Genomic DNA, 15277 nt, shown 5'->3' on the forward strand with positions numbered 1-15277 from the left:
GGACTCGGTCACGGCAACCTGAGTTGACTAACACACATGTGATAAAACTATCTTCAAAGCAGACACACTAACCCTTCCCCCGGTGCCCCAGCCGGGTCCCGAGGTGGCGCTGCGTGGCCCAGTGGAGCCCCCCGTGTCTGGGCTGCTTGTCACGGAGCCCAAGGCTGTTGTCCCACGGTGGTGGGGCCAAGCACACGGCGGGGGGGAGGGCTGACTCGAGCAGACCCCCGAGATCAGTGTCTCAAGCCCCACGGAGGGCTCGCTCCGCACCTCAACTACACACCAGGGCGGACTCGTCCCACCTGAGGTGAAGCAACCAGCGTGCGGCTCGGACCCTGGGGTGGGTGGTGTGGGTGGTTGGTTTCCGCCTCGGCAGGACCTGTTGCCCGCCAGTGTGCAGCTGGGGCTTGGTCCCATGCCGGGCGCTGGCGGGGTCGAGGGGGCCGGGGGAAAGCACCCGGCGGGCCAGGCTGCAGGCAGGGATGGACTCGACCTCTAACGGGACACGGCAGGCCGGCAGCACAGAGCTGGGGTCGTCTGCGGTCACACAACCAGCCGTCCCAGCTTCTGCTTGTTGCAGGATCTACACCTGCTGTTTGCATTCGGTTTCTGGCTCAGGGTGGGCAGTGCGCCCGTTTTCCCAGGCCTCGACTGCACCTGCACAGAGGGGTGCCCACGTGCTCCTGCCAGGAGCCCCACTGCCATGCTAGGCAAGGCACGAGGGGATGAGCCCCTGAAAAGATCAAGGGAGGCCGGCACGGCGGGGCCAAGGATAGGGCTGGTGAATGCACCCCAGGGTCCCCCTCTCCTCGGGAGCAACCCTGGAGTGTTGTTCTCTGGAGCAAGCAGATGCAGTTCTGGAAATGGGGGTGCCAGGCTTTAGGACTAAAAATGAGGGAACGTGGGACATCTGCATCCTGAAGCTCAGGTCCCCATCTTCAGATCCACTCCCAGAAAGGCCCCGAGGAAGCAGGTGACAGCCACCTCGGAGAGAGGGAGTCAAGCAAAGGGAGACATGGCAGGGGTGGGGTGGGGGGTGGGGAGCCTGCATGGGCCACGTGAGAACAGGACGCCAGAGGGCACGGGGGAGGAAATCCTCAGGGCAGAGGGAAGCTGGCCACTGGAGCAGCTGCGAACTGGAACCGACAGGGAGGGACAGACACGTTGGGACAGACACAAACATCCAGGGGCGGAGAGAATGAGGCAGGGAGATCCAGGAGGGACGTCAGCTGCAAGAAGGTGAGGGGCTGGACAGAGGGTCATGCGCCACGCGCTACAGCGCCTGCTGTCAGCCCGACACGCGGGTCCCAGATGGCCGGCGTGGCGGCGTGAGCGAGTCGAGTCCCCGTCCGCGGGGCGGTGTCAACAGGTGGGGGCCAAGCCAGTAGGTGAAGTCACGGCTGAACAGCCTGGTGGTCAGGGCAGTGCCTGGGGACACGTCTGCGGCCCGGCGGGGCGGGGCGGGGAGGGCAGGTGGCACGGGGGCTCAGCCGCTCACTGACTTTCTGCCAACCTCGTGCCTTTTAAAGGTATTTTCAAACTAAAAGAAACAACACGTACACAGCCTCGGACACCATTCCTTTCTTCATTCCAGCAATATTTCCCAGAACCTCTTCTGGGTCAGGTCCTGAGGCCGCCGGGGCACAGCCGAGCACAGGGCAGACGCAGGGAGACACCCAGTGTCGTCCCTGCGCGCAGCGGTGCGGGGCGGCGGGAGATGAAAGGCCAGGATAATTAACCGGCTCTCCGAAATCCTTTGTGGCGGCCCCGGAGAGAGCAAAGAGATTGCAAAACCCATCTCTGGTTTCCAGAACACAAGGACCTCGGAAATTATAAGGCATTAAAATAAAGCTTCAGGCAAAGGACTCTTGTTGTAGTTGCAGATTTGACGCTAGATCAAAACAGAATTGCTCCCCAAAGCTCAGGCGCAAGCTCCTCCTCGGAGGCAGGCCCGGCCCCCCAGCGCCCCCCGCGGCCAGGCCCCCGGGACTAAGCACCAAGGGGCCCAGAATCCCTTCCCCGGCTTGCCCCAGGTCCCCAGCCACCTCGTCCCTTAAGGGCCCCCAGGGATGAGCCCGAAGCCTCAGACTTCATGTGGGGGAAACACAAGTCTGCGCCCTCAGTTAATAACCGCACGCGGCCCGGGTCGGATATTGGGTGCATTCAGTCGTGAAGCCAGCGGCTCCCGAGGACAGCAGAGTCTGGCAACAGGAGGGGGCGTCGCCCCTGCTTTTCTCGCTCCCTGTCCCCGCGCACTCACGACCCTCTGGAGGACGGGCCGACCTCCAGGTGTCAGGGAGCCTGCGCCTCCCCTCGGGGTCCCAGGTGCGGACTCCTATTCAGCTCACCCAGGTCGGGCCCGCTCAGCCGCAACGTGGTGGCTGCGGGGCCCTCGCCCATCGGGGGACTGAGGGTGGGAGGCACCAGGGAGCAGGCTGTCGGGGGTGCGTCGTCCGAGGTCCTGGGACGTTTGCTGGCGGGTGAGCCCCAGGGACGGTGGGAGGCAAAGCAGTGACACTGTCGATCCTTTAAGGCTACTTTCTGCTCAGAGCCCGTGACACTGGGTCGGTCGCCGGCGGTGGCAGTCTGGCTGCTACCACCTGAACTCGGCGGCCACGTGCCGGCTGTGGAGCTCCTGCAGGCGCAGCAGCAGCTCCTCCAGGTTCTCCCCGGTGGCCGCCGACAGGGCGATGACGGTGCTTGGTCCCAGGCGGGCCCGCAGCTGGGGCAGAGCAGCTCTGGCCTGAGGGAGGTCGATCTTATTCGCCACGACCACATGGGGTCGCTCGGACAGGCCCGCTTCATACTTCTCCAGCTCGAACTTCAGGTCCTCCACCTGGGTCCACGGCTCTGGCTCCGAAAGATCCACGATGAACAAGAGGAAGCGGCAGCGCTCGATGTGCCTGAGGAAGGTGCTTCCCAGGCCCCTGTTCTGGTGCGCGCCCCGGATGATGCCCGGGATGTCGGCCACTGCAGGGGAGACAGGACGCCGGGGCTGGGAGGGCAGGCCGGCTCCTTCCGGGGGCCCCGGGCGCCGAGCGGCAGGACTTGCAGGGAGCGCCTGGACGGGGACTCGTTCCGCGCCGCGCCTCAGTGACGCCCGGGCACCTCCGCAGAGACTCTGAAGGATATGGGGACAGGCTTGCTGGTGGGCCGGCCTGATAAGAACATTTAACACAGGCTGGCCTCTGGCTTTTAAAAATGATTCAGAAACGGGGAACATGGCTTCCTGTAAACTTAAGAATTGGATTACTGATGGAAATTATTACAGAGTACTCTGCAAACATAAAGTGCTATACGAATAACATCAGCAGCAGGCTTACTATTTTTAATGGGTACATTATCTTCTGGGAAAAAGTTTTCTTCTCTCAAAATGGTACAGGGAAGCTTTTCAAGTCACATGTCGTCTCCACGACTGATGCTGGGAGAGGGAGAAAACCAGAGGAGGCAGGACTTCCTCAGGTTTGAAGCCGGCACATCGGTTCCTGAACCCAGCCAACAGAGGCCTGGGGACGGGGTGGGAAGCAACTCTAGAACCTAATTTTGATAGAGAACTACAACTGTTTAAATTAGGAAAGACAACGCTACATTTTGGGTGGGAAGCTCTGCAAGTTACATAATCCCTTTCTGAAGCACTCGAAACCATCTCAGGCCAACCTCCCGAGGGAATCACACCATTTCTACCTGCTATTTGTTGGTGGTCCTCACAGTGAACAATCCCGACGTGGGGCTTTAAGGTGGTGAACGGGTAGGAAGCCACGGTGGGTCTCGCGTTTGAAATGGCCCGGAGAAGCGAGGACTTCCCTGCATTGGGAAACCCAACCTGGAGGAAACGTTAACACGCCGCGTCACGTTGGGGCTCTGTGCCTGGCCGAGGCTGGGAGGAGGGGACACGGGAGTCCGGGCTCCAGCATGTGCACAGGGGCCCCCCTGGAGGAGACCCAAGCTGCTGTTCCCGTCCAGTCTGAGACATACTCTGGCACCAGGGACGGATTTTTCTATAGCTCGGCTGTAGAAATGCCACCTCCTCCCTGCCCCTTCCACCTCCTCCCGCCTCCAGGTGACACCCACCATCCCAGCGTGGGCCACCATCTTGAGTTCCAGGAAGAGAACACGTTCCTGCCCGGGCTGTCCGGGGGTGCACGTCACGGGTGCGCGGTTGTCATTGGCCAAGAAAAAGCGGTTCCCCTTTCCTCCTGCCCCGCCCAGAGCAGCGACGTACTCATCGCCCGGGCACGACAGATCGGCCACGACTTTGTTTCCCTCCTTCACTAATGTGCCCACAGGGACCTGGAAATAATACAGTGCTTAGAAGAACAGACACGTGGAGCAGACCGGGCCCAGCACTCATATCACCGCTCGGGGGTAGGGTAGGGTGGGGTAGGGTGGGGTGGGGGGCATCACGAGGCTCCCTGTTCACAGGGCTATGAAGCATCAGGAGAAAGGTCCTGGCCTTCGAAAGGACTCTATGGGGCTGTGACGCTCCCTGCAAACTGCAACCATGGCTTTTTCAAATCGTGTTTCTAAAACAGGGTGGATGGGACGCCTGGGAGCTCAGTGGTTGAGCGACTGCCTTCGGCTCAGGTTGTGATCCCGGGATCCCGGATCCAGTCCTGCATCGGGCTCCCTGCACGGAGCCTGCTTCTCCCTCTGCCTGTGTCTCTGCCTCTCTCTCTGGGTCTCTCATGAATAAATAAAATCTTAAAAACAAATAAATAAAACACGGTGGATGGAAGCATCTGGAAAACACTCGGATAACCTGAGAGAAGTCTCTGCTCTCAGAGGAAATGGCCCAGGAGGGTTGGACAGAGGGGCAGGAGGCCCCTGGGGTCCCACTTTTTAAATACAATAATTTTGTAAGTTTTGAACAGGTCACATAGGCAGGTGGGATAAAATGAGTACCGACTCAGGGCCTGGGGGTTTGCTTCACAGAGGGGGGCTGCGCAGTCAAGGTTGGGGGGGTGCCCGGGAAGCACGCAGGGGTGGGCTCTGCAGCCCTGGGCTCACCAGGACGTAGAGGAGAGTGCCGCTCCGTCCAGAGCAGTTCTTCCTGCCGCCAGCCTCTCCGTGGGAACCCTGGTACCTCGACAGCACTGAGGACAGCGACTTGACTTGCTGGTCAGCTAGAGTTAGAGCAAGGACCTTCACCTTCCTTGGGCTAAAAGCAGAAGCGTCTGCACACACTTTAAGGACATCATGGATGCGCAGGGAAACCCGGCGTGGGGTCATAGCACAAGTGACCCAACTGGCAACGTGATTTTTTTAGAAGGCTAAATTCTCATTTTCTTTAAGAAAATACAATTTCTGAAAAAGCCCACCTCACCCATAATGCCTATCATCAATTTAACAACAGCTCCACTTGCTCTTGCTGTGAATGCTGCCTACATGTGCGGGTTCGGCGGCACTTGTGCCCCAAGTGTTCGATGTACCCAGTGGCCTTCCGGCGCTCGGGCCTGCCGGTCCTTTGCACACCTGACTGTAAGGCTATTGCCCCTGAGCACATGTGAGCTTCGTGTTCCTCAAATTAAAAAAAACCTCACTCTTGAAGTTGGTTTAGGGGCATTATTTAAATGGGAACATCTAAATTAATAAAAATGATGTCTGCACATCGATTCTTGGATTCAAATTCCCACAAGCAAGAGAAGCTGGAAGTCCCTGCCCCAAAGACCAGCAGACCCAGCACTCTGCGCCCTCCATCAGCCCCTAGAGCCACGTGCCTCTCAGGACCACGTGGCCACCGTTGCCTCCGTCACCACCGTCGGGGCCTCCGAACTCCTTCCGGGGCTCACTGTGGAAGCAGCTCGCCCCGTCGCCGCCACGGCCCCCTCGGACGAGCACTCGGCGATGGTCCACAAAATGTTTTTTCTGCAGAGAGCACAGCGAGCCTGGTCATTACTCATGCGCCAGTCCTCTCAGGGACCAAGCAGCCACACAAAATGTACCTTTTGTACCTACGACAGGTTTTAAAACAAGAAGTCGATGGTATTAAATTGCTCATCTCGCCTACGATGCAAATGTAAGAAAGAGTTCCCACAAGGCACTACTATTTGTAGGCAAAGGCCAGGCAGCAAGTGGGTGTAAAGGGTGGTCAGTATGGAATACCCACTTGGGTAAGAAAGGCAACATTTCCAACCTAAAGAAAACAAGAGTTGTTCTGGAAATATTCCTTAAAAAATGCATCTTTCCATCTTTTTTTCAAATAGAAGACATTGCTGAAATACCAGGTCTTCATCACAGGAAAGATGAAATAACGAATGTGAGTCCTGGGTGGGCTACCAGGCTTCCGACTCAGGAGTGTTTTCTGCAGCCTGACCAAAGCAGCAGACACAACTCCTGGTCTGGGAGGAAGTCTTTCTCTGGGGCTCTCAGGGAGGCGCAATCTCGCTACAGAATGAGGACTAATGAGGTTGACGTTTAATAAACATTAGCTTATCCTAGAAGATCAGCTCCCCGAGGCACCAGGGTACAGGGGCCGGGGTGTCACCACCTGCCTGCTGCATGCGTGTACACACACAGCCTCTCCGCTGGGACCCAGCACGTCTGCATTTCTGTCACTCCATAAGCAGATCTTGTTTTTTTTTTTTTTAAATACACAAGTATTTTAGGATTCTCTGGCACCACCACATGGAAACACCATGAATTACTATTTCAAAAACTCAATGTCCAATTTTGCTATAAGTCAACATCATCGACATCAATCTGATGGGAAAAAAGCACAGCTGATGAACATTCTAGGGGAGGTATAACTTGGGATTGGATTTTTACCTTCTGGGGGAGACCACACCCTGTGGAATGCTGAGCCATGGGGCTGGGCAAACGCTGCCACCTGAGATGTCCATAGGAGATACTGTTTGTCCCAAGGATGCTTATCCAGACACCCTCCCTCCCATTTGGGGGAAATGAAGTGGATCATAAACACTTATTTTCTTGACTTTAATCAAAGATCATTCATGTTTGCAATTCAAGGTTTTGGTAAACAGAATGAAAACCCAGTAAGGCTTAAAGAACTATGAAACTAAAGGTCTAGCCCCTCCCCTCCACCCGGATGTTTTAAATTAAGAAGTAGTCATATATACTTAAGAGTGTAGCACCCACATCAGACACGCGGGCGAGTGATGAAGAAGCGCCCACACACCCGGCCCAGCTAAAGGGAAGGAACGAGGCTGGTGCTTCTGGAGCCCCGGGCACCCTCCCTGGTCTTTGCAGTTTTACGAGAGCTCAGGGCCCAGCGCACACAGGCCTTCACTCCAGCCCATCACTTTCACAGAGCTACACGTGTCCTTTCTAGAACACACAGAATGAATGAACAAGATACTGAGAACTCAACACAGTGTCTGCACCTTCGGAGGAGGAACCGGGGCAACGCCCTTCAAGGTCAGAAACCTCACCAGTTTTTTCTCGGAGAGCAGTTTCTTCCCAGGGGGCTCCTGGTGCTTGGCGCAGTCTGCACAGCTGGCCGAGAGCAGCCTGACCTGAGTCCAGTGCCCCACGCTCCCAAGCAAGGGCCGCGGTCCTACTGAAAGAAGCCTCGAAGGCACCATGGCTCCCTAACAAAAAATCAAATTGGCAAAATCAGACACCTGGTTTTTTTTTTTTTTTAATTTATTTACGATAGTCATAGAGAGAGAGAGAGAGAGAGAGAGAGAGAGAGAGAGAGAGAGGCAGAGACACAGGCAGAGGGAGAAGCAGGCTCCATGCACCGGGAGCCTGACGTGGGATTCGATCCCGGGTCTCCAGGATCGCGCCCTGGGCCAAAGGCAGGCGCCAAACCGCTGCGCCACCCAGGGATCCCAACACCTGGTTTAAACCTGCAAACGGAAGCCCCAAAACAGGGTCCATGCACAGTGCTGTCTCCAGGTCTGGCTTTGAAACCATGCGCTTGGACCGATGACCGGGACTTCTGTCACTCACCACTTTCTGCTCTGAGCCAGGAAGGCTCACTTGCCCGCATCGAGCTGCGTCACTTAGAGCAATATTAGTGTGTACAGAGAATTGGAACCATTAAATCTCCAACACTAGACGTCCTCCTCTGCAGGTTTTCAAATATCTGATCAATGAAAACATTAACAGAATCTAAGGATCAAATAACTTCTTAAAAATAAAACACTCAAGTACACAAATGTTAGTGAATTTGTGCCATTTAAAACTAGTCCAACTGGAACACAGTGAGAATGCAGAGTACGGAGTGTGGTGGGTACGTCCCCTTGCCCCTCGCTGGAGGTCTGAGCGGGGGGGCGCCCTTCCCCGTGCAGCTCTACTCTGTGCGTCTGTCAAAGGGACTGGGCTGGGAGGACGGGTGACTTAACCCCCATCAACAGGCCGCCCACATGCGTGATCGGTGAATGTGGGTCACTTCTCCCTAACTAGCAGCTGCTCACACGGTTACCTGTTCATTCAATAGCCCGTAACAGCTACACATCCTGCAGATGCCAGGTGCCAAGGTAAACGTGAGGCGGTATGGGACCTGGCCCTCCAGGGGGTGACAGCCCCCTCTCCCTTTGCCGTGAGTGCCTGATACCACCCACTCTCCGATGTCCCTGCTGTGTGGACGCACGTGTGCCACATAAAAGGAAATGAGGTATGGGGGATCCCTGGGGGGCTCAGCAGTCGAGCCTCTCTGCCTTCAGCCTAGGGTGTGATCCTGGAGTCCCAGGATTGAGTCCTGCTTCGGGCTCCCTGCAGGGAGCCTGCTCCTCCTCTGTGTGTCTGCCTCTGTCTCTCATGAATAAATAAAATCTTAAAAAGAAAAAAAAAAGAGAGAGAGAGAGAGAGGCTTTCCTCCCATCTCTAGCTGTGAAATGCACATTAACATTTAAAAAATAATTATGAAGCCACCATGTGTGTAAGACAGTGGGAGAGAAAGCAGAATTTGCTTTTTCCTTAAAAGCCTCTCACATGTGTTTCCCGCTCCACATCCTGGGCTCTGCCTGGAAGGGAAATGTCCTTTGTGGGAAGTCTTCTCTCGGCAAGTCTGCATCTCACTTGGAAACAGTCAGTTACGGAAAAGCCAGAGTCCAGGGTGAAGGACTTTTTCCTTCCAGAATCACCCGCAGGGAAGCTGCCAACCTGACCCCCCCACGGGTGACCCCTCTGGAGCTGGGCAGCCTTTGCCAGCAGGCCCCCCGTCACCCTCACAGCCCTCCTGCATGGCTCTCTGGCCTCCTTAGCCCTGGCTCTCGTGCCCGGGACACCTACAAGGCCACAGGCCAGGCGTCTTGCAGCACGTCTGTGTCTGACATCCTCTCTCCTTGGGACAAAAATGTCACACAAGCCCCACAGATGGCTGGGTTTCCTTCCTGACATGCTCCGAGCTCCAGCCCTCGGGGGTCCCAACCCACTTCCCCATAAGCTTCCTGTTCATTCACTGTCATGGGCTCATGCTTCCCTATTTTTACTGAGTCCCACTCTTATTTATTTTTGATGTTCTAATGGTTTCCAGTTTGGTCACTGGCAGCCCATCAATCTTAAGAGGACTTCCCCACTTCATGACACAAAATGTTCCGGGCTCACTTCATACTGTCCTCAGGCGACCCTGAGATCAGCCTTTACTCAAGAAGCCTTGGTAGCTTTGGGAGAATGGGATGCAGAAGCCCCTCTGCACGCTGGTCATGCCCCGGGCTCCTGGGGCGTTGCTGCTGGCAGGCTCAGGAGGCACCCGAGGGCAGGCAGAGGTGCACTGCCCAACATTCACCCCCGCGTCACTGCTCCGCCCATCCACCCACAGCTAGATGGCAGCATCTGCTGAAAACCATGAGTTCACACCTATGTACCCAATTCCACACCATAGGACTCACATTAATTTTCTATCTTGACAACCCCGTTCTGATTGCTAGAACTCTGGCTCCCAACATCTTTGACATGTTTATTGGCTCAATCCCCACAACAGCCAAACCTTCCCCCCCAGTGTTCTCCCCCTACCACACCCATGCTGGGTGCCCCTCTTGGGGGGATAGTCCCATTATCTTTCTGTAAACGTGTTGTTTTTAAGATATGCTTTTGTTTGGGAATTAATTTATTTTTGAGAGAGAGAGTGTGTGTATGTGTGCAGGGGCAGGAGCAGAGGGAGAGAATCCCAAGCAGGCTCCATGCCCAGCGTGGAGCCTGACACAGGACTTGATCTCAAGACCCAGAGACAAGGACCTGAGATGAAACCAGGTGTCAGACGCTTGCCCGACTGAACCACCCAGGTGCTCCTACTTACAAAAAAGGTGAAAGGTACTCCCATATCCCTCTTAGCCAGTTTCCCCTAATATGAGCATCTTACAGGACCTGGGTACTTCTGTCGAAACTAAAAAAAAAACAACTTTGGTACCTAATCATTCATTAAACTCTAGTGGGCGTTTGGATTTCACCAGTTTCCACACTAACGTCTTCTCTTCCAGAGCCAGATCCCAGATCCCACACCGCATGAGGCTGTCCTGCAACGCCGACTTTAGTCCTGGCCGTCAGAAGCCCTCTGCCCAACATTACACCCCAGTGAGAATACCCTTCAGGACGGGAGGCCAAACAAGCCCAGCTCAGATGACAAAAAAGCAGACTTTACCACCAATCTATCTGCTCTATGAGAAATGCTTGAGAAAGGTCTCAGGGAAGGAAGATGGCGCCAGAGGGAACCGACATCTTCAGCAATGGATGGCGGCAACAGAAACGTCAAACATACAACACCACCTGTTTTCTTACAAGAATTTGTTTAAAAGATTTGAGAGAGAGGGAGAGTGCATGCACATACCTGTGCAGCGGGAGGGGCAGAGAGAGAGAGAGAGAGAGAGAGAGAGAGAGAGAGAGAGAATCTCCAGCAGACTCCCTGCTGAGAGAGGAGTTTGAAGTGAGGCCCAATCCCATGACCCTGAGATCACAACCTGAGCTGAAATCAAGGGTCGGATGCATAACTAACTGAGCCACTTGGGCACCCCAAGAAATTTTAAATATGGAAAATGTAGCAAGAAAGACTGATTTATCATATTGGCCAGTGGGTCAATGCAGGCAGAGGTCCTACACCTGGAAACCTAAGATCAAGAGGAGATTGAGGGGACCCTGTGAGTGAGAGTGGCCTGCATCTCCGTGCGGTGGTGCGGTCTCAGCGCTCAGCAGCCGAGGACAGGCCGGGCACGTGCTCTGTAAGTTCTAGAGCTGTTGCTGACACGCGATACTGAGACAGCCAGAGAGCCAATGAACAGAGGACGGAGGATGCTCAGAAACCACTCCAACAATTCAGAAGGACAGGGGAACAGAACAGAAAACAAATAGCACAGAAGTGGACTCTAACCGGGTGAGGGAAGACATCTGATACAACAGCAGCTCATGAGGAGGACCGAGCAGCTGCAGATGCACTTCAAAATACATCAAGCAAAATCTGACAGAATTAAAGGGAGAAACAGGGCACCCCGGGGGCTGAGCGGTTTAGCGCCGCTTTCAGCCCAGGGCATGATCCTGGTGACCAGGGATCGATTCCCGCATCGGGCTCCCTGCGTGGAGCCTGCTTCTCCCTCTGCCTGTGTCTCTGCCTCTCTCTGTGCCTCTCATGAATAGATAAATAAGATCTTTAAAAAAAAAAAAAAAGGGAGAAACAGATCATTTCACAAGGACAGCAGGAGGGGACTTTAGTACCGCTCTCTTGGGAATTGATGAAAAAAGTAGTTGAAAACTGAACAACCAAACCACCTAAAGCAGCAAAGATGCAGAAAGTCTGAACCATCTTACCCACAGTATCGATGTGACATTCACAAACAGTCCACCCAGCAAGTGTAGGACACACACCACTGCCAGGTGCGAGGACGGAGATCACAGAGCATGTCCTCTAACTACAGCTACAGCAGGACTGCAGTCGTAAGGATCAAGACCCTAAGGAAACCCCAACTACCTGGAAATTAAACAATACGGTTCTAAAATAATCTAGTGCGTAAAAGACATCAAGAAAGAAACCAGAGAACATCCTGGGCAGCACGATAAGGAGAGCACCATGTGCCTGTCTCCGGGACCCTCAAGGCTGCGGGCGCACATCGGCAAAGAAGGAAGAAGACCTAACTCAGGGAGCTGAGATCAGGACACGAGAAAGCAAAGAGCAAAGTGAGCAGAAGGAGGGAAATAATAAAGAGCAGAAAGAAACAGGCCCGAACACTAACAACACGGAAAAGTCTCACTGAAAAGATACACGGAGCTGATGCCCGAGTCGGGCTGACCAAGGCAACAGTGAGCACACATCACCGATGTCAGAACAAACTGCACAGATGTGAAAAGCATAAGAGGACGCTGTAACTTTTTGCCAACAAATTCAACAGCCTACGTGGAATGGACAGATTTCTTGAAAAACAAAACTTACCCAATAAAAAAACACAAGAAATAGAAAATCTAAATAGCTGTGTATCTACCAGAAAAGTGAGACTTCTTATAAGAGAACATTCCCTAAAACAAGACTCTGGACTCACACTATTTCCCCCGTAGATTCTGAAGAGCATTTAAGGAAAAAAATAGCAGTAATCTTACAGAAACTTATTCAGAAAACGGAAGTAAGGTCACTACCCAACTCCCTGGATAAGGCCTGAGAACCCACACCAAAGCCTGATATTGCCGCCAAAGAAAATCAGTCCAACATCCCTCGTGCTGCATCCACAGATGCGGAGTCCTTCACAACATAGCGCCCGGGTGAGCCCGCGTCACGCTAGGGCCAAGCAGAAGACTCCTGGACCGCAGGCGTTCGCAGGTGCGACCCACTCCCTGCTGGTAACTGCACACGGCTGACGGGAGCCAACAGCCACTCACGATCAGGGAAATGACATGCTGCAGCAGTGAAGAGCAGGCGGGTCATCTCCACACTGACACGGGGCATCTACACAGGGCCGACGCTGCCGTCACACGGCCCGGACACAGGGCTGTTACCCCCAGAGGGAGAAAGAACTGCCACGCTCCCCACTTCTATGCAACCCTGTCTTGTACACACTGCAATATTTTTTTGAAAGTGGGGGTAGGCAGGTGATATGATTATTTCCACAAAAACCCCAGGAAAATCTATAAAGTGACGATTGAAATTATTAAATGGATTAACCAAGGTTGCAGGTCACAAGGTTAATACACAAAAACCTCTTAAGTTCTCATATACTCATAGCAAACAACTAGAAAGTGAAATTAAGAAAGCGATCTCACGGGGATCCCGGGGTGGCGCAGCGGTTTAGCGCCTGCCTTTGGCCCAGGGCGCGATCCTTGAGTCCCGGGATCGAGTCCCACGTCGGGCTCCCTGCATGGAGCCTGCTTCTCCCTCTGCCTGTGTCTCTGCCTATATCTATCATGAATAAATAAATAAAATCTTAAAAAGAAAGAAAGCGATCTCACTTGCAGTAAGGAGCAGCACATAGAAATAAGCTGAACAGTAAACACTCGAGATCTCTACCTCGTTACCTGCAGAATAGCGATCTGAGTATTTCCAGGGATCACCTCGTCTGGTCCTCCTAACAACCGTGTAAAGGAAGTAGTTTTATTTCTCCTGTTCTGCAGATGAAGAGGTGAAGGGACCCCCCCCCCCCCTGCGGTCTGAGCTGTCAGGCGGGAGGGCAAGGGCAGCAGGAGTAGAGAATGAGACAAGAGCAGAGTATGAAACAGGTGAAGGGAGACGACCACTCCGCCATCGCGGCCACCAGCACACTCAGGGCCAAGCCTGCTGCAGAGCCGCACCTGCACCCAGCGGCGTGGACACCAGGCACAGGGCACCGGTGGCGAGACCCGAAAGGCCCCTCGCAGAGAAGGTCATCTGCCGCAGAGCCGGCCAGAGACCTGAGGTCTGACTCCTGCCTAACTGGGAGTGCTGCGTCTTCCTGCCCTTCCAACCGTGCGTGGAAAAGCAGGCTGAACACCCCGCAAAGGTGACTGGGCTCTCCCTTGCACAGCAAACACGTCTGACTTTGATTCACACCGCTGTCTGGTCTGTGTTCTATTTTTTTTTTTTTAAGATTTTATTTATTCATTCATGAAAGACGCAGAGAGAGAGAGAGAGAGAGAGAGAGAGACACAGGCAGAGGGAGAGGCAGGCTCCATGCAGGGAGCCCGATGTGGGACTCGATCCCGGGACCCCAGGGTCACACCCTGGGCCGAGGGCAGGCGCTCCACGGCCGAGCCCCCGGGATCCCCGGGCTGTGTTCCTTCGAACGCCAGCCCTGCACTGTCCCCCGAGGCGGCCGCCAGCCCCGTGTGGCTCCTGAGCTTACATTAAGTAAGGATGTGACAATGCCAATACCGCGTCCCACAGTGACAGCAGCCGCCGCACAAGGTCCTGCTGGACAGCGCTGGTCTACACCGCGGGAACTCAGGAAAGTGAGCTCAAGTCCCTCCTGGGAGCGTCCGCGTCCTGGGCCCGCGCAGCAGGTGCAGGCGGGAGGGGTGACGGCGGCGGCCGGGCGGGCCGGTCCGGGGCAAGGGCTGGGGCCCAGGGGACGTCGCCGCGGCAGCGGGGCCTGCAGAGGCGCTGGAGGGGCCCCGGTGGCCCGGCTGCTTGAGCACCCGGCTCCTGAGGTCAGGGTCGTGAGTGCAGGCCGCGGGGCGGGCTCCACGCAGGTGCGCAGCCGACTCACGAATAAACGGCGCTGACAGGTGAAAACGCTGGAAGGCGCTCGGCGCGCGGAAGATGCCGAGCTCCGTCCTGCGGGTCCGCGGGGGGCGGGGCCCTCCACACCCGCCACGACGCGCTCAGGGCGGGCGCGCGCGGCTGCTTCCGCGGGGAGCCCCCGCCCCGCCCCCGCGCGTCCCCCCGCACGTCCCCCCGCACGTCCCCCCGCACGCGGCGCGGCGGGCAGCTCCGCGGGGAAGCGGCGCGCCAGCGTGGGGGGCCCGGGGCGGGGCGCGCCGCCCAGACCGCGGCGGAGGCAGGACCCCGCGCCCCCGCGCCCGCGCCCGCCCCCGCGCGGCCGGGAGCCAGCCCCACCGACACGCTCCTCCGAACGTGCGCCCCCGCGCGGGAGGACACGGCGGCGCCCGCGGCCCGCGCTCCACGCCGCTGCCCCGGGGCCCCCGCCGCCCCTGCGCTCCCACGGCCGCGGCCCCGGCTCCCCCCGCGCCCCGACCGCGCCCCGACCGCCGCCGTCAGACCTCCCGCGGCCGCACTCACCGCTTCGGAAGGATACGTCACATCCGGCGCCTGGGCCCGGGCCGCGAGACCACTTCCGGGGCAGCCCCCCCTCCCCTCCCGGCACCGCCGCGCCTGCGCAGGGCCTTCCCAGAGAGCGCGCGTGAGCGGAAGACGCGGCCAAGCCCCGCCCACGCCTTGCAGGCCGGAGGGGGGTGGTGAGCCCCG

At 56.2% G+C, this 15277-nt stretch overlaps 1 protein-coding gene across 1 annotated transcript; it reads right to left on the reverse strand.

The window, feature by feature from the left end:
- Positions 1–1571: 1571 nt before the first annotated feature.
- Positions 1572–15076, reverse strand: MTG2 (mitochondrial ribosome associated GTPase 2). The gene is made up of 7 exons (XM_055302316.1): positions 14196–15076; positions 7389–7547; positions 5718–5865; positions 5008–5123; positions 4072–4290; positions 3685–3823; positions 1572–2970 (listed from the first exon to the last, which is right to left on the reverse strand). Exons 2-7 carry the CDS (start codon positions 7539–7541, stop codon positions 2594–2596), a joined length of 1152 nt encoding a protein of 383 aa, XP_055158291.1. The 5' UTR covers positions 7542–7547; positions 14196–15076; the 3' UTR covers positions 1572–2593.
- Positions 15077–15277: the final 201 nt, after the last annotated feature.

Source organism: Nyctereutes procyonoides, unplaced genomic scaffold (genome assembly GCF_905146905.1).
Source record: "Nyctereutes procyonoides isolate TBG_1078 unplaced genomic scaffold, NYPRO_anot_genome, whole genome shotgun sequence".
NCBI classification, from domain to species: Eukaryota; Metazoa; Chordata; class Mammalia; order Carnivora; family Canidae; genus Nyctereutes; species Nyctereutes procyonoides.